The 24,559-nt window shown below is 51.1% G+C and overlaps 1 protein-coding gene across 4 annotated transcripts in view; it reads right to left on the bottom strand.

Annotated features, from left to right (window-relative positions):
* Positions 1-23,149, bottom strand: part of acot7 (acyl-CoA thioesterase 7) — a 338,851-nt gene extending 315,702 nt beyond the window's left edge. For 2 of the 4 annotated variants that reach the window (XM_072477999.1, XM_072478000.1), the window contains exon 1: positions 22,958-23,148. In XM_072477999.1, the coding sequence (XP_072334100.1) occupies positions 22,958-23,016 (59 nt within the window). In that variant the 5' untranslated portion in view covers positions 23,017-23,148. Of the gene's footprint in view, positions 1-4,305; positions 4,441-22,957 lie in introns of those variants that run through there. The other 2 variants (XM_072478002.1, XM_072478001.1) reach the window with 2 other exon arrangements.
* Positions 23,150-24,559: the final 1,410 nt, after the last annotated feature.

The following is a 24,559-nucleotide window of genomic DNA, read 5'->3' as shown; positions in this document are numbered from 1 at the left end:
CCCGAGGGAGGAGGAGGTTCTGGGGCCCGTCCCAGTACCTCCAGCAAGGGACGTCCCGGGACACTCGGCCTCCCCCCGTTCCGTCCCTGGCACATCTGGTGGGCAGCGGGCAGGACAGCGTGGCACCACGGCCATCCAGCATGCCCGCCGAGCAGCCTGGCCCATCGAAGTCGGGCCGCCACAGGAAACGCGTGCCGATGGGGAGCCATGTCGCAGGGCGTGATTCTCAGCAGTCCGCCTCCACTCCTGCTGTACCATCTGGGGAGACACCTAGACGTAGTGGTAGGGCCAGTAAGGCAAAGAAGTTAGGCACATAATAAGTTGTCACGTGTGCAGGGCACAGTTTAGTTGTAGGGGGTAGGGCATCTGTATGTGAATGTCACAAATAAACTCACTGTTGCACTTATCTTGTCAGACTCTGTGCTATATCCGGTGCCAGGGGGCTCGTGAGGGTGACCGAGTGGCGCTGGGGTTTACGAGCGGTTCAACGTCGGTGCCGGATGTGCTGTCCCTTTCCCCCCTGCCTCCCAAAATTGGACACCATAGTCCTCGGCACTCCGACGCCAGCTACCCCACATGGGCACGTGATGAAATGCCCGTTACGAAGGCTGTGACCACCGGAGTGCATGGTTCAGCTATAGCCGTAAGTCAGACCTTGGCTGGCGAATCTCAGCTCTCAGCTCATCGCAGAGCGGGCTGTCATCATTCAACATGGCACTGATCACAACCGCTTACCCAATCATCAATGTAGTGCAATCCCGTAGTGCCGCAGTGGTAAGGTGATGTGGAATTGGTGCCGTATACACGGTGCGGAGGTGCCGGGGGGGGGTGCAGTGTGGTGCCGGTGTGCAGGACTGGCGGTGCAAGTGGCAGTGTTCAGCGAATCCCTCCGCCACGGTGCGTGAACCGTGCAGCCACCAAAGCGTTGCATGCCCGCTGTCCTCGACGGTGCCGTCGTGCAGCCTCCTGGGCGTAACCAGCACCCACGCCGGGTCTGTGTTCTGAGCCCCTCCCCCCACACTGATGCACACTATCCTCTTCCTCCTCCTCCTCTTCCTCCTCCCCTTCGTTTGTGTTAGCTCCGGTGCCGTCGGGTCCTCCCTCCGCCTCCTCCACCAGGGCATCTCCCCTCTGCATGGCAATGTTCTGCAGCGCACAGCAGACCACAACTATGTGACCGACCCTGTAGGGCCGATACTGCGGGGCCCCTCCGGAGACGTCCAGGCATCTGAAGCGCACCTTCAGCAGGCCGAAGCACCGCTCCACCACACCCCTAGTTGCTGCATGGGCCTCGTTGTATAGGCTCTCCGCGTTGGTCTGAGGCCTCCGTATTGGCGTCATCAGCCATGACCTCAACGGATAGCCCCTGTCGCCCAGCAACCAGCCCCTCAGCCGGGGGGGCATCCATCGAACATTGCGGGGATTAACGACTGTGCCAGAATGTAGGCGTCATGCACACTCCCGGGGTACTTTGCACACACGTGCATGATCTTCATGTGGGGGTCGCACACCACCTGAATGTTCATGGAGTATGCGCCCTTCCTGTTCATGACCACTTCCCTGTTGTCTGCAGGTGGGCGCATGGGGACGTGCACACCATCGATGACACCCTGGACCATTGGTATCCCGGCCACCTTGGCGAATCCACGTGCCTGTACTTCCTGCCGTGCTCGGTCCTCGGGGAATTGAATGTACCTGTCCGTGATGGCGTACAAGGCGTCGGTGACGGCCCTGATGCACCTGTGGACCGATGCCTGTGAGATCCTGGATAGGTCTCCGCTCGGCGCCTGGAAGGAACTGGTAGCGTAAAGGTTTAGGGCCACCGTCATCTTGACGGAGACAGGTATAGCGTGTCACCCACCCATTCCAAGTGGTGCGAGGTGCGCCACGAGGTGGCATATATGTGCGACCGTCTCCCTGCTGAACCGTAGTCTCCTCCTGCATGTGATGTCCGGTAGGGCCTCGAACGACATTCTGTCACGGTACACCCTAGGCCTTGCTGGATGCCTGTGGCACCCTGGCACCACCATCAGTGGCTCCTCCTCCTCCCCCCCCCCTCCCCCCAAGCACTTCGATATCAGTGCCCGCTTCCTGTGGACTCCTCGCCGTTGGGGGGTCAATGTTCCCCTCGGCATCCCCCTGGACATCCCGGGCCTGAGCGCCTGCGGCTTGCGCGGCGATGACGGGCCACTCCGCGGCCATCCCCTCTGCTGCAGCAGCAACCGCTGCATCTGCAGCCACTGTGGGCCGTCGCAGTCTACGCTGCCGGATGGCCACCTGCTGCGGCTCCAACCACGGCAGTGAACATCGCTGTCTGGTTGGCATACATGGTGACCTGCAGGAGGGTGGTGGGGGGCAGAGAAACGACATGTTACACGGAGGTTCTTCCACACCTCGCCAGCCAGGTTGCATGGGATACCTGTGTGCCCCGGTGGCCTGGTCGCGCTGCAGATACGCAGCCAGCCTAACACCTGGTCACTGTCTGCGTCCAACGGTCAGTTCTCACCGTCCTTCTCACCAGTGTGCCAGTCGCCTGTGTGCATCAGCCACACGACAACCTGCGGCTCTGTCCTCGTCACTGTCCTGCCATATCAGGGCGGCTGACATGTGGCATCTGCGGATGGACAACACCCTCCACACTCTCCCTCACCCCCCTCCCACCTCCACTCCCTCCCTCACCCCCCTCCCACCTCCACTCCCTCCCTCACCCCCTCCCACCTCCACTCCCTCCCTCACCCCCCCTCCCACCTCCACTCCCTCCCTCACCCCCCTCCCACCCCCTCCCACCCCCGTTGGCCGCAGCATTCTCGGGGAAGCCAACCCGGTCTGCAGGAGCTCCGGAACAGTCCGCTCACCTCCTCAGTGCTCAGCGTCAGCCAGCACGACTGGCTGACGACTTTATTTACCAGGTGTGAACGGCGACGGCGTGAACTGGGGCCACGCCGTTGGGACTTCGGCCCATTCGGGCCGGAGAATAGCGGGGGGAGCGGAGAATCGCCATTTTGGGTGTCTCGGGTGATTCTCCGGCCTGCGCCGCGCAGAACTCGACGGGGCCGATCTCGTCGCTTGGGTGAATCACAGGAGTAGTCGGACCAGCGTCGCGAGGAAAAATGGCGCGCCAGGCGATTCTCCCAACCGGCGCGGCATCGGAGAATCGCGCCCCCCTTATTTTGAAACAGTGCCTCTTGGTTCTTGGGAGTCCTCAACATTGACCCTGGAACCTCTGAATTATCATGGCCTCAAGTCAAACATGGGCAAAGGAGGTCCTGCTGTTTGCCACCTACTGCCTGCCCTCAGCTGATGAATCAGTGCTCCTCCATATTGAAAACCATTTGTAAAAAGCACTGGGGTTAGCTAGGACATAGCATGTACTCTGGCAAAAGTGGCTCAGTAGGTTATTAGATCAGAAGCTCAGCTCAGCATCAATCTAATTCATGTCTGAGACAGTGGCCAGGAAGGGGCTCGAGCCATTGGCAGGGAACAGAGTTTGTACTGCCACCAAAGACAATGGCAATGTCATTTTGAATAGATTTGATTAATTTATTTTCATTCCTCCCCAGTTTAATCAGAGAGAATTCATCCAGGAACGGATGTCAGACAAGCAGTTTGACAGTGCAGAGCCAATGGATGACTCGAGAGAGGTGGTTCAGATGAGAGGGGAAGGAGGGGTTGTGCAGAACGTAGATGAGAACTAAGAGAGGTTCAAGGAAAGACTCCAGTGCAGGGTGTGATAAGAGAAGCCATTACAGGAAGTTGGCATGTCAAAGACAGCCAATAAGGGTCCCTGGAGGACTCACAAATACATATATATATATATCAGTCATCCACTAGTGAACATAGGGAACAGAGCTGACCCCAAACTGTGACTATGATCATAATCAAATCACAATCATCACTGATACAACACCCTTAAAATGTTTCATCCAAATGGAGTACTATCACCGCTTGAAAATATCTAATTGCAAATACTGGGCAAGTCAGTGATTTTAGTAAATTTGAATGTAATAATACATCAACTTACTTTCATTTTACTCCATCACAGAGGAACGACTTATTCAACAATAACAAGAAATGAAATGAAATGAAAATTGCTTATTGTCACAAGTCGGCTTCAAATGAAGTTACTGTGAAAATCCCCGAGTCGCCACATTCCGGCCCCTGTTCGAGAAAGAGGACGTGACAAAAGTATGTTTCATTTAAATGCAAAACGGAAACTTTTAAGCCATGTGCCAAATCTGCCCCAACAACTTGCCTTTCAGAAATTTCTACTGAATATACAAGCTTTAGTGACCTTATTTACTGTACCTGATTATCGTCGTCATTAGAAGGCTGCGTTGTCACACTTAAGAGTACAGAACATGAAAGATTTGTCACAATAACGTAGGGAGTATCTGCTATTAGATGCTTCAATCAGCAGCAGGCTGCTGAATATAGTACACCTTAGTGCTCCAGTCAGAAGCTTAGGCTTTCCGTTTGTGCTGCTTCTGATGTCATTGTTGACGTCGCAAATTCCACAGAAACCACCCACAAGCCACTTGTAAACTTTTACATGGCTGGTGGCTGCTCTTTTAACACAGATGCTATGAATCAGCCTGTGACAGAGCAAGCACCAATTGAATCAGGCTGTTACGATCTCGTTGTCAAGACAACTGAGTTGCACGCAAATTAAAGATCAGTAATGATAAGGACATTTCTTCATCCATTCACCAAAAATATTTAAAATATCAGTCTACTTCCCCGTTTCCTGAAAGGAAAGGAATAGAATCGACCTCAGTTAATCTGACCTGTTATTGTGCAAAGTTTCCCATCTCAGAGGCTTCCGTTGGTCTGATGTTCATTCCAAGTCAGAATATTGTGATGAAAGCCACAAAAGTGTTGAAATATTTTGATTCTAAACTCAAAAATAAGTTTGCCTTCCAGCCCAGCAAAAATAGATTGCCAACAGACAAAAGCCACAAAGTGGTTTTCTCCCCTTCACGTGGCCAAGATCGGTTCCACTGATGGCAACAGTCATTTGACCTCAGCCAATCCTTCAGGTCAATGAGGATCATTTGGATATATGATTGAAGCACAGGAAGAACAAGCTTAGGAGACAAATATGTTCAAATGATGAGGCGGCATGCAACAGTGAGTATATTTCAAACGTATTTCAAAGGCTGTAAAGCAAAGTTTTCTTTATGAGGGGCCCATTACCCTTCTCCTCAGGAAGGAAGGTAGGTAGAATGATGTTGCGGTCGTGTTTACTCTGCTCAGGGCTTCTGCCCAGATACCGTCCTCCATCTCCACCCCCCCCACCCCCGAGCTCCTCTTCCCACTTAGGCTTCAGGTCCTCGGTCTGCGTATCCTCAGCTCCCATTAGTTCCTTGTAGACGTCTGAAATTCTACCCTCTCCCACCTCTCCTTTGGAAACTACCCTGTCCTGCCTCCCCTTCGGCGGGAGACATGGGAAGGATGGCACCAGTCTGCGTACGGAATCCCGCACCTGTAAGTATCTAAAGTCGTTCCCTCTCGCCAGCCCAAATTTCTCCTCCAGCGCCCTCATGCTCGGAAAGTTCCCTTCCAGGAACAGATCCCCCATCCTCACAATCCCCGCCCTCCTCCACAGTCGATACCCCCCATCCATGTTCCTCGGGGCAAATCGGTGGTTGCCGCAGATTGGGGTCCACACCGATGCTCTTACCTCCCCGACATGCCTCCTCCACTGGCCTCAGATCCGAAAAGCCGCCACCACTATCGGGCTGGTGAAGTACCATGCCGGCGGAAGCGGCAGAGGCGGCGTGACCACGGCTGCGAAACTAGTGCCCCTGCACGAAGCAGCCTCCATCCGCTCCCAAACCGACCCCGCACCCACCATCCATTTCCTTATCATCACTATGTTGGCCGCCCAGTAATAGTTGCTGAAGTTCGGCAACACCAGCCCCCTTTCTCCTCATTTCCTTTCAAGCATCACCTTCCTCACCCGCAGGGACTTCCCTTCCCATACAAATCCCAGAATAATTTTATTCAGCCTCTCAAAGAAGAACCGCGGGATAAAGGTGGGGAGACACTGAAAAACAAACAAGAACCGCGGGAGAATCGTCATCTTAACAGTCTGCACCCTCCCCGCCAATGACAGTGGGAGCGCATCCCACCTCCGGACCTCCTCCCTCATTTGTTCCACCAGTCGGGACAGGTTGAGCTTATGCAACTTGCCCCAGTCCCGTGCCACCTGAATCCCCAAATATCGGAAACTCTCCCACACTAGCCTGAACGGCAACCCCTTCAGCCTACTCTCCTGCCCCCTCGCCTGAATTACAAACAACTCGCTCTTAGCCATGTTCAGTTTGTATCTGGAGAACCGGCCAAATTCTCTCAGGGTTGCCATAATACCATCCATCCCCACCATTGGGTCCAATACATATAACAGCAGATCGTCTGCATATAACGAGACTCTATGTTCCACTCCCCCCCGGACCAGCCCCTAGAAGCTCTGAGTGCAATTGCCAGCGGCTCTATGGCCAGCGCAAACAGCAGTGGGGAGAGAGGGCAGCCCTGTCTTGTCCCACGGTGCAGTCTAATGGAGTCCGATGTCGTCCTGTTCGTCCTTACACTTGCCTCCGGAGCCTGGTATAATAGCCTAACCCAGTCAATGAACTCCACGTCCTAGTACCTCCCACAGATAATCCCACTCGACCCGGTCAAAAGCCTTTTCAGCATCCATGGCTACCACTATCTCTACCTCCCTACTCTCCAGGGGCATCATAACACATTGAACAGCCTTCTTAGGTTGGCCATCAGTGCCTCCTCTTTACAAACCCGGTTTGGTCCTCCCCAATTACATCTGGTACACAGTCCTCAATTCTAGTCGCCAAGATCTTGGCCAGTAACTTGGCGTCTACGTTGATCAAAGAGATCGGCCTGTATGACCCACAAGCTTCCGGTTCCTTATCCCGTTTCAGAATAAGCGAGATGGTGGCCTGCGACATCATTGGGGCAAACTCCCTCTGTCTCTTGCCTTGTTAAAGACCCTGACCAGCACCGGCCCCACTATCCCGGCAAATTTTTTGTATAACTCCACCGGATACCCATCTGGCCCCAGGGCTTTACCCAACTGCATGACCCTCAGGCCCCTCAATACCTCTTCGATCCTAACCATGGCCCCCAGTCCGTCCACCAACCCCCTCCCCACTCTTGGGAAGGTCAGTCCGTCCAGGAATCGCCTCATCCCCCCCCTGTCCCCCGGGAGGTTCCGAAGTGTACAGCTTCCTATAAAAGTCTCTAAAGACCTTGTTCAGCCCTGCCGGGTCACCCACTAACTTACCCTCCCCATCCACTACCCTCCCGATTTCCCTAGCCGCTTCCCTCTTCCTTAGTTGTTGCGCAAGCATTCTACTGGCCTTCTCCCCATGCTCATAAATCGCGCCTATTACCTTTCTAAGCTGCTCTACAGCCTTGCCTGTAGTCAGCACCCCAAATTCGGCCTGCAGCCTCTGTCGTTTCCTGAGTAACTCTGGCCTCGGGGATTCCGCGTAACTCCTGTCCGACCGTAGAATTTCCTTAATCAGTCGGTCCGTCTCTGCCCTGTCTGTCCTGTCCCTGTACGCCCGGATTGAAATCACCTCCCCTCTCACCACTGCCTTCAGCACCTCCCAGAGCACCACTGCCGAGACTTCTCCAGTATCGTTCACCTGCAGGTAATTCTGCATGCATTTCCTCAGCCTCTCACACACCGCCTCGTCCGCGAATAATCCAACTTCCAGCCTCCATGGTGGGCGCTGAAAGCTGTCCTTGCAAAACTGCAGGTCTATCCAGTGCGGGGCATGGTCCGATATGGCAATTGCCGAATATTCTGCCCCCACCATTCCGGCCAGCAGGTCCTTACTCACAACAAAGTAGTCAATTCGGGAATACAACTTGTGCACATGGGAGTAGTACGAGAACTCCCTCGCCGTCGGCCGGCTAAATCTCCACGGATCTGCTCCCCCGTTTGCTCCATGAACCCTCTCAGTTCCTTAGCCATCGCTGGCAACCTGCCCGTTCTTGAACATGACCGGTCCAGGCTGGGGTCCAGGACTGTATTAAAGTCCCCGCCCATGATCAGCTTATGCAAATCCAGGTCGGGGATCTTCCCTCGCATCCTCCTAATAAAATCCGCATCGTCCCAATTAGGGGCATACACACTGACCAGGACTACTCTCACCCCTTCGAGCTTACCCCTCACCATAACGAACCTGCCACCCCCATCCACGACTGTGCCCTCCGCCTCAAATTCTACCCTTTTATTAATCAGGATCGCAACCCCCCTCGTCTTAGAATCAAGCCCTGAATGAAAGACCTGACTGACCCAGCCATTGCTTAACCTAACCTGGTCTGCCACTTTCAGGTGCATCTCCTGTAGCATGACTATGTCCGCCTTCAGAACCCGCAGATGCGCAAACACCCGTGCCCTCTTCACTGGACCGTTTAACCCTCTAACATTCCAGGTAATCAGCCTGGTTGGAGGGCACTTCGCCCCCCCCCCCCCCTTTGTCAATCAGCCATCCCCGTTCCTTGGCCAGCCCCTCAGCCATGTGTCGCGCTTCATCTGGCCTGCCTCCCGGCTCCACGCATGACCTCCTCACTGTTGCCATGCCCAGTTTCCATCCCCGTCAGCAGAACGACTCCCCCCCTCCCCCTCTAGCAACACCATCCTATCACCTAACCCATGCTCTAATCTAACTATATGCACACTCCCCACCTGGCTCCCATTGACTAGCCCCACTCAGCTAGCCTGGGGCTCCCAGCCTCGGCGCCAGCGCGTCTCCCACCCATTGTTCCCAGTCACCCCTCCCCCAACCCAACAATACCACTTCCCCAGATCAGCCCTGCTTAAGCAAACACTCTATACAAGTCATAAACAACCCCCACAATAGCACAATTCAAGTTAAACAGGAAAAAAAAAGAGATAAGAAATAAAAGGCACTCTCAGCCCATTCTCCTACAGACACAGAAAAAGATTGCATAAAGTTCCCCTGAAGCATCCATCTTAACCCAACCCTTTTGACTGTTTTCTTTATTATTTTCCCCCCAGCCAAATTCCAACTAATCAAAGAGCCCAAAAAGGAAACATTCAGGTAAACCACGCAAAAAAAACACATCACTGCCACCTTCCAAAACCCGAAAAAGGTGGAAAAAAGAAAGGACAAAAACCGACCCAAACATAGAGGCAATTTTTAAAACAGGAGAGAAACCACATATACTTAAAAGTTCTAACATGAGTCCAAACGTTCTCAGCTCAGGGCCAGCCCTTGCTTCTTAATGAAGTCCACCGCCTCCTCCGGTTCCTCGAAATAGTGGTGCTGACCCTCATACGTAACCCACAGCCGAGCCGGAAAAAGCAGCCCGAATTTCACCTTGTTTTCATACAGTATCTCCTTCACCTGCCTGTAGCCTCCCCTCCTCCTGGCCACCTCAGCGCACAAATCCTGGTACACACGGAGGGTGGTATTGTCCCAAGTACAGCTTTGTGTGTTCTTTGCCCATTGCAGCACCCGTTCCTTGTCCAGGTACCTGTGAAAGCGTACCACCATCGCTCGTGGGGGACCCCCTTGTTGCGGCTGCCTCACCTGCACTCTGCGTGCCCTGTCCACCACTGGCGGGCGCGGGAACACCTCGGGCGGGATTCTCCACTCCCGTGCCGGTACGGAGAATTGCCTGGGGCGCCGAATTTTCCCACGACGCCGGTCCGACGCCCTCCCGTGATTCTCCCAAGCGGCAAGAATGGCCCCGTCGAGCTCCGCGCGGCGTAGGCCGGAGAATCGCCTGAGACACCCAAAATGGCGATTCTCCGGCACCCCTGCTATTCTCAGGCCTGGATAGGCCGAGTGGCCAGCCCAAAACGGCGGGTTCCCCCTGGCGCGGTCCACACCTGGTCGCTACCGGCGGGAACAGCGCGGGAACGCTGGGGGGGCGCGGCCTGCGGGTGGGGGGGGGGGGGGAGGGGGGATCCCGCACTGGGGGGGGGCCTCAAATGGGGTCTGGCCCACGGTCGGTGCCCACCGATCGTCGGGCCGTCCTCTCTGAAGGAGGACCTCCTTTCTTCCGCAGCCCCGCAAGATCCATCTGACATCTTCTTGCGGGCCAGACTCGGAGAGGACAGCAACCACGCATGCGCGGGTGACGCCAGTTATGCGGCACCGGCCGCGTCATGTATGTGGCACCGCCTTTACGTGGCGACAAGGCCTGGCGCTTGTAAATGACACGGCCCCGCTCCTAGCCCATTATCGGGCCCTGAATCGGTCGGGATAGGGTCCGTTTCGTGCCGTTGTGAACCTCGACGGCGTTCACGATGGCGTGGGCACTTCGGCGCGGGAGTGGAGAATCCCGGCCCTCGTTCCCCAGCAACTTCTGAAATATATCCTCCACATACGCGGCAGCGTCCTGCCCCTCTGCCCCCTCCGGGAGGCCCACGATTCTCACGTTCTGCCGGCGAGATCTGTTGCCCAGGTCCTCCAGCCTTTCCAGAAGCACTTTTGCTGGTCCCTCAACCTCCGAATCTCCACATCTGCCACCATTTGAAACTCAGCCTGCTCCTCCACTGACTCCTCCAACTGCAAGAGCTTCTCAGCCTGATCATCCAGCCTTTTTTCCATCCGGTCAATCGACTTCTGTAGCAGCTCCAAGTTGTCACACTTCAGGGCCGAAAAGCCCTCCTGCATAGTCTGCAGCAGCTGCTCCATTGTGGGCTGGGCTGTCGGCTCCTTGCTCTGCACACCAGCCATGCTGGTCCCTCTCACAGCCTCCACTGTGCCCTTACTCGATCAATTCTTCTGCTGTTTACAGTCCCTCCTACTTCTTAGCTCCATACAATTCTGTATGGGTCCTGTGCCTGAGTACTATTGCTTTCCAGTTCCGCGCTCAAAAGCGCAAAAAAGTCGGGAGAAAATGTCCAAAGGTCCGACCGAAACGGGAGCCACCAAATGTGCGACCTATTCCCTCATAGTCGCCACCGGAAGTCCATTTTGTTAACTGTTGACCGTGCAGAGTTGCCACATTCTACTACTTAACACCCGTGTAGTTTTTTTTTCCGACCGTGATCACCGAAGTGATACGCACATAAAGCAAGGGCACATGAAGTGTGGTGTATGCTGACTGCTCACAACATTGACTGTGAGAGCTGTGCACTCCCTGTGACTGTGAGAGCTGTGCATTCCCTGTGACTGTGAGAGCTGTGCATTCCCTGTGACTGTGAGAGCTGTGCATTCCCTGTGACTGTGAGAGCTGTGTGCTCCCTGTGACTGTGAGAGCTGTGCACTCCCTGTGACTGTGAGAGCGGTGCATTCCCTGTGACTGTGAGAGCTGTGCATTCCCTGTGACTGTGAGAGCTGTGCATTCCCTGTGACTGTGAGAGCTGTGTGCTCCCTGTGACTGTGAGAGCTGTGCACTCCCTGTGACTGTGAGAGCTGTGCATTCCCTGTGACTGTGAGAACTGTGTGCTCCCTGTGACTGTGAGAGCTGTGCACTCCCTGTGACTGTGAGAGCTGTGTGCTCGCTGTGACTGTGAGAGCTGTGCACTCCCTGTGACTGTGAGAGCTGTGCACTCCCTGTGACTGTGAGAGCTGTGCACTCCCTGTGACTGTGAGAGCTGTGCACTCCCTGTGACTGTGAGAGCTGTGCCCCCCCCCCCCCCCCGTGTGACTGTGAGAGCTGTGCATTCCCTGTGACTGTGAGAGCTGTGTGCTCCCTGTGACTGTGAGAGCTGTGCACTCCCTGTGACTGTGAGAGCTGTGTGCTCGCTGTGACTGTGAGAGCTGTGCACTCCCTGTGACTGTGAGAGCTGTGCACTCCCTGTGACTGTGAGAGCTGTGCATTCCCTGTGACTGTGAGAGCTGTGCACTCCCTGTGACTGTGAGAGCCGTGCATTCCCTGTGACTGTGAGAGCTGTGTATTCCCTGTGACTGTGAGAGCTGTGCACTCCCTGTGACTGTGAGAGCTGTGCACTCGCTGTGACTGTGAGAGCTGTGCATTCCCTGTGACTGTGAGAGCTGTGCACTCCCTGTGACTGTGAGAGCTGTGCATTCCCTGTGACTGTGAGAGCTGTGTGCTCCCTGTGACTGTGAGAGCTGTGCACTCCCTGTGACTGTGAGAGCGGTGCATTCCCTGTGACTGTGAGAGCTGTGCATTCCCTGTGACTCTGAGAGCTGTGCACTCCCTGTGACTGTGAGAGCTGTGCATTCCCTTTGACTGTGAGAGCTGTGCATTCCCTGTGACTGTGAGAGCTGTGCATTCCCTGTGACTGTGAGAGCCGTGCACTCCCTGTGACTGTGAGAGCTGTGCACTCCCTGTGACTGTGAGAGCTGTGCATTCCCTGTGACTGTGAGAGCCGTGCACTCCCTGTGACTGTGAGAGCTGTACACTCGCTGTGACTGTGAGAGCTGTGCATTCCCTGTGACTGTGAGAGCTGTGCACTCCCTGTGACTGTGAGAGCTGTGTGCTCGCTGTGACTGTGAGAGCTGTGCATTCCCTGTGACTGTGAGAGTTGTGCACTCCCTGTGACTGTGAGAGCTGTGCCCCCCCCCCGTGTGACTGTGAGAGCTGTGCATTCCCTGTGACTGTGAGAGCTGTGTGCTCCCTGTGACTGTGAGAGCTGTGCACTCCCTGTGACTGTGAGAGCTGTGTGCTCGCTGTGACTGTGAGAGCTGTGCACTCCCTGTGACTGTGAGAGCTGTGCACTCCCTGTGACTGTGAGAGCTGTGCATTCCCTGTGACTGTGAGAGCTGTGCACTCCCTGTGACTGTGAGAGCCGTGCATTCCCTGTGACTGTGAGAGCTGTGTATTCCCTGTGACTGTGAGAGCTGTGCACTCCCTGTGACTGTGAGAGCTGTGCACTCGCTGTGACTGTGAGAGCTGTGCATTCCCTGTGACTGTGAGAGCTGTGCACTCCCTGTGACTGTGAGAGCTGTGCATTCCCTGTGACTGTGAGAGCTGTGCACTCCCTGTGACTGTGAGAGCTGTGCACTCCCTGTGACTGTGAGAGCTGTGATCTCCCTGTGACTCTGAGAGCTGTGCATTCCCTGTGACTCTGAGAGCTGTGCACTCCCTGCGACTGTGAGAGCTGTGCATTCCCTTTGACTGTGAGAGCTGTGCATTCCCTGTGACTGTGAGAGCTGTGCATTCCCTGTGACTGTGAGAGCTGTGCACTCCCTGTGACTGTGAGAGCTGTACACTCGCTGTGACTGTGAGAGCTGTGCATTCCCTGTGACTGTGAGAGCCGTGCACTCCCTGTGACTGTGAGAGCTGTGCACTCCCTGTGACTGTGAGAGCTGTGCATTCCCTGTGACTGTGAGAGCCGTGCACTCCCTGTGACTGTGAGAGCTGTACACTCGCTGTGACTGTGAGAGCTGTGCATTCCCTGTGACTGTGAGAGCTGTGCACTCCCTGTGACTGTGAGAGCTGTGTGCTCGCTGTGACTGTGAGAGCTGTGCATTCCCTGTGACTGTGAGAGCTGTGCACTCCCTGTGACTGTGAGAGCTGTGCACTCCCTGTGACTGTGAGAGCTGTGCACTCCCTGTGACTGTGAGAGCTGTGCACTCGCTGTGACTGTGAGAGCTGTGCACTCCCTGTGACTGTGGGAGCTGTGATCTCCCTGTGACTCTGAGAGCTGTGCATTCCCTGTGACTCTGAGAGCTGTGCACTCCCTGTGACTGTGAGAGCTGTGCATTCCCTTTGACTGTGAGAGCTGTGCATTCCCTGTGACTGTGAGAGCTGTGCATTGCCTGTGACTCTGAGAGCTGTGCATTCCCTGTGGCTGTGAGAGCTGTGCATTCCCTGTGACTGTGGGAGCTGTGCACTCCCTGTGGCTGTGAGAGCTGTGCATTCCCTGTGACTGTGAGAGCTGTGCACTACCTGTGTCCATAAGCGGAAATATGTTTTTTACCACTTGAAGCTGATGACAGTTTGATTACTATATAAATGATTAACCAATTTTTATAACTTATTATTAAATATTTGGCGTGTATTAAGTGCATTCAATCTGTTCAAGGGTCATTGCGGCCCACTGCGGTAAAGAACAGCCCCTCGTGTGGCCCACTCACAAGCCTCTATGTTGCACATCACAAGTCCATACCCTACGGATCTTGCTGTGCTGGCGGGACACGGAGCCCCCGAAGGCAGGAGTATGGCTGAGCAATTTGGCAGGAGATCCTGCATTTGGAAAAGATCAAGTTCGCTATTTGAGGTTCGGAGGATGGGCTCACCTCGAGGTGGAAGCTGTTCACCGACTTCTTTCAGGATTATTGTGCCGTCAGCGGGCGGGGTGGCAGTGAGGTGAGAGGGGGGTGTTTGTTGGAGGATGTGCAGGGAGGGAGAGGTTTGTTTCCTGTTGCCGCGGTGAGCTTTTGTACTTCTTGGTTATGTATATATTGAAAATGCCTTCAATAAAATGTTCCTCAAAAAACAAATTGTAGTAGGCGCTGGAGTCGATGTACCACACAGTTTTTCATTACATCTGCTGTTCTCCCGCTGAATTGACCAAGGACCAATGATACCCTAAGTTCCTATTCTGACAGTGGGGCTCAAGGCCCCAAAGCGCAGGAGAAAGTTATTTCCGCCCCAGTGAAGGATTCATTCATTCTCAAATTTGATGATGCCATCCATCCTCCCTCATTATGTAATATCAGTATCTCTTAAGTTCACCTTCTTTAGGGTCACATACACCCAACAGGAATGCAGCGGGTTACTCATATATGCACCTTCACAATTACTCCCTGAGGAAAGGAGAGGAAAGTCATGACAATGTCATGGTGTGGCGAGGAAGGTTGCATTTTTGTACCAAAACATTCCTAACCATGTTGCTCACAGAATAAAACAATACCATTTGCTTTTGCTGTCAGCTGTTCAGGAATAATAGGCACAAAGCAACTTCCACAGTCCTTATTACAACTGACAAAATGAGCATCCCTGAATTTGAAAGGCAATACTTTTGACAACCTCCACTTTTCCCATAACTGTTCAATGGGATATTAGTCCCTGGCATTTGTAGAATATTTACTGCCACATAAGTTTAGTAATCAAGGAGAGATTGTGATTTTGCTGTGGGAGGGCATCAGGCTCAGCATTTTGTTTTTAAATAACAAATATATTTGGATTTTGGTTTAAGGAAACAAAACAATAAAGAAACTTTCTTGAATTTCTAATTTCTACAAGTTGACTTTCAGTGGGCAACATTCCATGGTGATGGTTCTGCAAGTCTTTGTACTTGTAATGCTAGGCATTTCTTTGACAGTAGGCACGTAGGTGCAGCAATGATAGTTGAGATATAATTGATTGTTTAATATGTTAAGACTGTTTCTACCGCGCTGTACGTTGGGTTTTTCCTGGTAATATTTTCCCTCGGCCTCCTCCCCTCAGACCATTCTCACAGTCCAGCTTCCACTATTTCACAACCCAACATGTGCTTTACCCGACCAATAGCCAAGACACCATAGTGTGTGCTCCGGGATTTATCAACAAACCCAGCTTCCTGGTTACATCATACAATCTTGCTTGCTTTCTAAAAGCAGTAGAATAAACACTTCCACTAGGCCACGACCAAGGTTATAAATGCCCAATTAAACTTATTTGTGGATAAAGTGGGGAAGTGAACAGAAGCAATTTAGATGTACAGTGGATAGAACAAACTCCCTCAATATTAATCTTGTTGTTTGAGAGTGTATCGCTCTGATTCCTTCAGATAAACTCCTCAATTTGCACAAGCTAGTTTGAAATATACTTTTGAAAAAAACTGACTGGCACAAATGAAATTTAAATATTTGCTGTTAAACCCAAAAAGGGCCTTGGGCAGCAGTGGGTATCATCCCCGCCTCTGCAGCCAGAAGCTCCAGGTTCACTTCCCACCCAGGGCTTGATGGCCGAGCGAGGTGTGTTCATAACGCAGCCAAACAGGTTGAATATCAACCTGCAAAACCCTTCCACTATCCGCTATTGGTGGCGTTAAGAGCAGGAGGCACTCCTGGTCAGCCATGCTCGATGTGGCCTGGCGCTCCTCCAGCTCGATGCCTCTGGCAATAGGCTAGCGATCTGTTACAGGGACTCGTAAATCCGCCTTATAAAAGCAGGCCCAGGCTGGGAGCGGCTTGATCGCACCAGTGCGATTGATAGTCCTGGTTGGGACCTTTGAGCTGTGAGCCGGACTACAGCCTTTACTTCGTGTTGGTTTATTAAATACTGTTTAACTTACCTTCTCGGGCCTCAAACAGGGGGCGGTGAGCATCTGGAACGGGCTGCCAGAGGCAGTGGTAGAGGTGGGTATGATTTTGTCTTTCAAAAATGAGTTGGACAGTTACATGGGCAGGGTGGGTATTGAAGAATATGGGCCAAAAGCGGGCAAGTGGGACTAGCTTAGTGATAGAAACTGGGCGGCATGGGCAAGTTGGGCTGAAGGGCCTATTTCCATGCTGTAAAGAAAATCTATGACTCCTGAGTTTTTATACAATCAAGCCTACTTTTCAAGTAACACCCACAAGACTTCTGATTTGACTTTGTTGAGAGAGGGGTTCAATCAAATAACTGGGAGAACTTACCACTCTTTTCCGTGGGATTCTTAGCCAGAACACGCATGGTTCAACACTAGACAACAAGCCTTCTCAGTGTGTAATTATGCTTTCACCTACACAAAGCAATTGATGTAATGGGTCAAGCTGTGACATTATAAGCTCTGTTTTCTTATAAATGATGCACCATTTGGCTGCTGATGAAATACACAGTGAAATTCATCCATACGCACTCACACTGATTGAGCATCCTGCTCCAGTAGAGATAGGTATGTTTATGAACAATGCCCATCATCATTTTCTTATTTCATCCACGCTGGTATGAACAATAATTAATGTCATTATTATGGGGTGGCACAGTGGTTAGCTCTGCTGCCTCACAGTGCCAGGGACCAGGGTTCGATTCCAACCTTGGGTGACTGTCTGTGGGTTTGCATGTTCTCCCCGTATCTGCTTGGGTTTTCTCCTCCGGTTTCTTCCTAACCTCCAAAGATGTGCAGGTTAGGTGGATTGGTCATGCTAAATTTGCCCCTTGGTGGGGCAGCACGGTGGCACAGTGGTTAGCACTGCTGTCTCATGGCACCGAGGTCCCGGGTTTGATCCCGGCTCTGGGACACTGTCCGTGTGGTGTTCGCATATTCTCCCTGTGTTTACATGGGTTTCGTCCCCTCAACCCAAAAGATGTGCAGGGTAGGTGGATTGGCCACGCTAAATTGCCCCTTAATTGGAAAAAAAATGAATTGGGTACTCTAAATTTATTTATTTTTAATTTTAAAAATTTGCCCCTTGGTGTGCAAAGATGTGAAGATTAGGTTGGGTTAGGGTGGGGTGTGGCCGAGGTAGGGTGCTCTTTCAGCAGGTTGGTGGACTCGATGGGCCGAATGGCCTTCTTCTACACTGTAAGGATTCTATGGTTCTTTTCTTCTGAAAATAAACTTAACATTCTTCTCAGATTAGAAGAACTTTGTCTCAGAGGGTCATTTAGCTGCATATCATACAGCATCAGATGAAGTTTAAATCCTTGCTTCCATTAATTTCCATCTGTCTCAAGTTGTGTTGTGCTGAATTAGGATTCATGTATCAAACACAACCTCCACAAAATTCAAACAGGACTAACAGGCAAGAAAGAAAGATAGTCATCGGGACTCTCCTATTAAAGGTTCCATTCATCTTCACTGTCAAATATCAACTACAACAAAAAGATAAAATCAAATGATAGTTCCTGCCAACTCCTAGGCCCTATCCGATATCCTGAAGATTTGCAGGATTGCGTTAACATGCAGGCAAGCCATTCATCACTGTCACCAGCAGATGTCAATAGATTTCAATTTGCCAAAAGTGTTGATTCCACACTGCAGCTCACCCAGGATATTCTTCCCAATCTGGCATCAAATTATATAATATTCTAGATATCCGTTATATTTTTCAAGTATCAAGATATGTTTACAGTTGCTGAATTTGAGGCTACTCCCTTTTGTTGGTGTTTGGTACAATTTTCTGCAGATAAATTTATAATAAGCAGAAAACAATTTTATATATCAAATAAAATAACACACAGGTTGTAGAAATGTAAAAACAAAAAGGGAATAACTGCAAATGTTTTAAATTTGAAAACAAAAACGACAGAGGTGCAAGAAATAAAGCAGCACATCAGTCAACATCTGGAAAGAGAACAGACTGTTCATTGTGTTTGCATCAGTGCTATTGCTGGGTGATGCTGATGATGATCGCTCTCCGGAAACAATGGACCATTCCCACTTCTAGATTCAACATCGTCTGTTGTGGTTGTAGAGACCAATTTGTGAGGAACAGTCGCTTCCGCAGCTGGCACAGATCAAGGACGTTGGCCCGAGGTTGACTATTCTTTCTCTTCTGGCAGGCTTTCTTTTCTACCAACTAGTAATCCATTTGTCCTCCACATTTTCCACACCCTTCCTTTTTTTTTTCTTTTTATAAATTTAGAACACCCAATTCTTTTTTTCCAATTAAGGGGGAATTTAGTGTGGTCAATCTACTTACCCTGCACATCTTTGGGTTGTGGGGGTGAAACCCACGCAGACACGGGGAGAATGTGCAAACTCCGCACGGACAGTGACCCAGGGACGGGATTCGAACCCGGGTCCCCAGCGCCGTAGACAGCAGTGCTAATTCCGCACACTTCCTGACTACTTTCCTGCAGGCACTCGGTCAGCAGCAAGCACTTCCCATACATCGACACCAGTCCCAGTCAGTCTGACTTGCACACATCCCAGTATCACAGATGTGGACGACCTGTGGGTCTCGTGTGGACAGCAAGTTGGCTTTTTGGGAATGCAGCCATCGTTCGGCTGACATGCTGGGTACCCAGCTGAAAAACTAGCCTGTCCTTTCTCTTTCTCAGTGCTGACAGATCTTCAGTGTATTTTTAGCAGTGTTTTTACTGTACAAACATGCCTTTGTTTTTAAAAAAAAAACCTCACTGGCCATCAACGTTTCAAACCGAACTTGGAATCTAAGCAGACAGAATGCAGCCAGTTCACCCCATTACAAACCTTTAGAAAGCGAGACTCTGCTCCAAGCTCAGACTTACTTCCCTACTCGACACTTTTATGCTCCATAGTGGACAATGCCTTCCTGAACTGGACTAGATGCCAAAGCACCGGAAATGGACTTTCTTGGGCTGCAATTGTCTAACTTGATGTAATAATAATAATAATCTTTATTGTCACAAGTGGCTTACATTAACACTGCAATGAAGTTACTGTGAAAAGCCCCTAGTCGCCACATTCCGGCGCCTATTCGGTACACAGAGGGAGAATTCAGAATGCCCAATTCACCTAACAGCACGTCTTTCAGGACTTGTGGGAGGAAACTGGAGAACCCGGCGGAAACCCACGCAGACATAGAGAGAACATGCAGACTCTGCACAGACAGTGACCCAAGCCGGGAATCGAACCTGGGACCCTGGTGCTGTGAAGCAACAGTGCTACCCAAGATCTTCACTTTGAGCTACAATGTAAAACGGGCAATAATGAAAGCAAGTCAACAGCCTCTTTTACATCTTTCACAATTGTCATTTCCATTTGAAAAAGAATATTGCATTTATATCGTGCTGTTCACAAGAACAGCCCAAACTACAATGGCAGCTTTTACATCTAAAGAGGGCAGACGGGGTTTTGGATTAACATCTCACCCAAAAGGCGGCATATCCAGCAGTGTAGCACATCATGGGTACAGCACTGGATCATCAGTAAACGTCAATAGAAATAAATATCAGAGGGCAGCACAGTGGCACAGTGGGTTAGCACTGCGGCTTAACGGCGCCGAGGTCCCAGGTTCGATCCCGGCTCTGGGTCACTCTCCGTGTGGAGTTTGCACATTCTCCCCGTGTTTGCGTGGGTTTCGCCCCCACAACCCAAAGAAAATGTGCACGCTAGGTGGATTGACCACGCTAAATTGCCCCTTAATTGGAAAAAAAATGAATTGGGTACTCTGAAAAAATTTTAAAAGAGAAAAAAAAAGAAAAAAATATCAGATATAAAACTGATTGCTGACTCAGTATTACTCGCTTGACATTAGTTCACACAAAGTCAAAAACCTACCTCTTTGAGTCTCTGTGGCAAGTGAGAGGTCAAGTGTGGGGGCATGGCCTAAACAAAACTGGGAATGTGGACAAGACAACAACAGAGATCCATTGGCTGAAAGAAAGAGTCTTGCCAGTCACCATCCGATGGCTCCCACAAGCCAATCACTTCACTCCAGCAATAAGAGAGACTTAAGACATGATTCCCACAGATAAAGAACTGGAAGGGTAATGGAGGTAGAAGTCATCTGACTCTCAATGGCAACTCAGATCAGAGGTAACTGTTTTATATTTCAGGTCTAACTTGATATTCTCTTGGGTTCAGTGTCAGATATCTCTCCTTTACGAAAACCCACTATTTGAACTTGGATAGCCAGGCAAAGGATAGATCATTGGTGTCTAGTCTTCATATGCTTACAAGATTTTATTGACTGCAAACACATTGTATAATGCATAGGGCAGAACAGTGGCAAGCACTGCTGCCTCACAGTGCCAGGGACCAGGGTTCGATTCCAACCTCGGGCAGCAAAGTGGCACAGTGGTTAGCACTGCTGCCTCATGGCTCAAGGGACCGGGTTCAATCCCAGCCTCCGGTGACTGTGTGGAGTTTGCGCTTACTCCCCGTGTCTGCTTGGGTTTCCTCCGGGTGCTCTGGTTTCCTTCCACAGTCCAAAATTGTGCACGTTAGGTCGACTGGAAATGCTAAATTGCCCTTTAATGTCCAAAGATGTGTATTACGGGGATAGGGTGGGGTTTGGTAAAGTGCTCTTTTGGAGGGTTGGTGCAGACGCAATGGGCGGAATGGCCTTTATCTGCACTATAGGGATTCTATGATCTCCAACAACATCTCCTCATTCAGTCTACTCCTTTACAGGTGAGTCTCCAATGAATTCTCATCATCTGAATACAATTAACACTCAATTGACAACAATTATATCCCACTCCTTCCTAAAGAGACCAATGATCAGGAATTTCTTCTTACTGCCCCACATTTATAATAGTGTGGCCCAGAGATTATAACATCAGAGATTATAACATCCCGTACCAGCCTCCCCGAACAGGTGCCAGAATGTGGCGACTAGGGGCTTTTCACGCTAACTTCGTTTGAAGCCTACTTGTGACAATAAGCAATTTTCATTTCATTTCATTTCATTGTGTAGAGGGCAGCATGGTGGCACAGTGGCACCAAGGATCTGGGTTCAACCCCAGCCCCGGGTCACTGTCTGTTTACGTCTCACCCCCACAACCCAAAAAGATGTGTAGGGTAGGTGAATTGAGAACTGTAAATCTATTTTATAAAAAATTTTTAAAACATCAACTTGTGTACATTGGACAGGATAAACACATACATTCCCTTATGTGCATTTCTATCCTCCAGAAGACAGACTGAGTTAGACAAGGTCAATAATAATCCAACAAATGTTTATAACACACAAAACATCAACAAACAATGAGGTTTACAACCAGTTTCAACCTATTTTGTATCAATCTTCATAACACCAAATAATAAAAGCAGTCACACTATGTCAGCAGGCTAAATTAATAGAATTTACAGTGCAAAGGAGGCCATACGGCCCATCGAGTCTGTCCCGGCCATTGGAAAGAGCACCCTACTTAACCCCATGCCATTACCTATACCCGTAACTCAGTAACCCCATCTAACGTTTTGGGCACTAAGGGGCAATTGATCATGGCCAACCACCTAACCTGCACATCTTTGGACTGTGGGAGGAAACCAAAGCACCTGGAGGAAACCCACACAGACACGGGGAGAACGTGCAAACTCCACACAGACACCCAAGGCTGGAATTGAATCTGGGATCCTGGAGCTGAGAGGCAGCAGTGCTAACCACTGTGCCACCATGCCGCCCACAAATTCACTTAGTGAAACAGATTTTGAAAATGATTTTAAAGATGCACAGAGTTAGCCAGAGTTCCTGATAAACAGGACCAAACGCCTGAAGTCTCTGCCATCCATTGATGAAGAGGAGTAGGAACTGAAGGTCACAGCCAAAGGATTGGGATGTGCGGGAAATATATAACACTGGAGGGGATTGCAGAAATAGCAGGTGGATAAGGCCGCAGAGTGATTTAGTCATGAGGAACAAGTTATTAAATGCAATGCACTGGTGGGCAGCGCCAACAAGAACTGAGCCTGGGTGGAAGGATGGGGAGCAGGGCTTTTGGAGTTATTTGGGGACAGGGTGAAAAGAGCGAACGGTTAAGACTGGAAGTCACAGCTATGTGAGAGATTGGGGCAGGCAATCAAAGAGCTGGGTTTTAAGGAGTGTCTCACAGGTGGTGGGAAGGCAGAAAGATGAATTCCAGTGAGTGGAGTCTGAAATGTAGAGTGAGAAAGGATTGGTTGTGGTTTACCCAGTGCTGAGTTGGAGAAAGTGTGGCTCTGGTTCTGACTATAATTCCAGTGCACTTTCCCTGTCACCTGAGATGGGAATCACTTGGAGACAAGGTGAGGAAATAACTGCCTGCGGGCACAATAACGCTCTGATTTCTCTGACATTTCCCCCAGCACAGAGTCGTTTTTAGGAGCTGCTGCAATGGATTTAAATGTGGGTTAATGGAAAGGTGCAGAATTGGGTGATGGACGCTTCCTGCAGAGGAGTGGGACTGGGTGGAGGACGGTGACCTCCATGTCCTTGTGTACCTGAGGCTGCAGCTCTCCTATCTCACCCCCGCCCCGCCGGCCATTCCTGCCCCGCCGTTGGTGCTGCAAGGCCGGGCAGCGCGCCCAGGCGAGCTCGGGGATGCAGGGCCCGGGCGGCGGTTGCTAGGGGCGACGCGGCGGGCGAGCCGGGATGGCGCTGATCCTCCCTGCCTGCCCGCCTGCCTGCCCAGCCGAACCCCGCCCGCTCCCTTCTCCCTTTACCTGCTGACTTGGATGCAGCAGCCGGGGCTCTGATAGAACGACTTGGCGCTGCCCTCCATTCCTCCCGCTGCCCTTGATCCAGATCCTGGTCCTTCTGCTGCAGCTCCTGCTGCTGGTCCGGATCCTGGTCCTGAACGTCTTGCTGCTGATCCTGGTCCCGTAGCTTCTGCTGCTGCTGCTCCTTCTGCCTACCCTCGTGCTGGTCCTGGTGCTGACCCTGGTCCTGCTGCTGACCCTGCAGCTTCTGGTGCTGACCCTGGACCTGGTGCTGACCCTGCAGCTTCTGGTGCTGACCCTGGTGCTGATCCTGTTCCTGGTGCTGACCCTGCAGCTCCTGGTGCTGACCCTGGTCCTGGTGCTGACCCTGGTCCTGGTGCTGATCCTGATCCTGGTGCTGCAGCTCTTGGTTATATCCCAACAATTCCGGAGAGTCAGGGGACAGAGTTGAATATGGTAGCCATCACAAAGGAGAAAGTGCTAGAGAAACTAAGAGGTCTAAAAATTGATTAATCTCCCGGCCCAGATGGGCTACATCCTAGAGTTCTAAAGGAGATAGCTGAAGAAATAGTGGAGGCGTTGGTGATGATGTTTCAAAAGTCACTGGAGTCAGGGAAAGTACCAGAGGATTGGAAAATCGCTGTTGTAACCCCCCTGTTCAAGAAGGGAACAAGGAAAAAGATGGAAAATTATAGGCCAATTAGCCTAACCTCGGTTGTTGGCAAGATTCTAGAATCCATTGTTAAGGATGAGATTTCTAAATTCTTGGAAGTGCAGGGTCGGATTAGGACAAGTCAGCATGGATTTAGTCAGGGGAGGTCGTGCCTGACAAACCTTTTAGAGTTCTTTGAAGAGATAGCAAATAGGTTAGACCAAGGAGAGCCAATGGATGTTATCTATCTTGACTTCCAAAAGGCCTTTGATAAGGTGCCTCGCGGGAGACTGCTGAGTAAAATAAGGGCCCATGGTATTCGAGGCAAGGTACTAACATGGATTGACGATTGGCTGTCAGGCAGAAGGCAGAGAGTTGGGATAAAAGGTTCTTTTTCGGAATGGCAACCGGTGACGAGTGGTGTCCCGCAGGGTTCAGTGTTGGGGCCACAGCTGTTCTCTTTATATATTAACGATCTAGATGACGGGACTGAGGGCATTCTGGCTAAGTTTGCCGTTGATACAAAGATAGGTGGAGGGGCAGGTAGTATGGAGGAGGTGGGGAGGCTTCAGAAAGATTTAGACAGTTTAGGAGAGTGGTCCAAGAAATGGCTGATGAAATTCAACGTGGGCAAGTGCGAGGTCTTGCGCTTTGGAAAAAAGAATAGAGGCGTGGACTATTTTCTAAACGGTGACAAAATTCATAATGCTGAAGTGCAAAGGGACTTGGGAGTCCTAGTCCAGGATTCTCTAAAGGTAAACTTGCAGGTTGAGTCCGTAATTAAGAAAGCAAATGCAATGTTGTCATTCATCTCAAGAGGCTTGGAATATAAAAGCAGGGATGTACTTCTGAAGCTTTATAAAGCATTAGTTAGGCCCCATTTAGAATACTGTGAGCAATTTTGGGCCCCACACCTCAGGAAGGACATACTGGCACTGGAGGGGTCCAGCGGA

The sequence above is a fragment of the Scyliorhinus torazame genome, chromosome 16 (genome assembly GCF_047496885.1).
Source record: "Scyliorhinus torazame isolate Kashiwa2021f chromosome 16, sScyTor2.1, whole genome shotgun sequence".
In the NCBI taxonomy this organism is placed as follows: domain Eukaryota; kingdom Metazoa; phylum Chordata; class Chondrichthyes; order Carcharhiniformes; family Scyliorhinidae; genus Scyliorhinus; species Scyliorhinus torazame.
The sequence above is the reverse complement of the archived record's forward strand: the minus strand, read 5'-3'. Positions and strand labels throughout refer to the sequence as shown.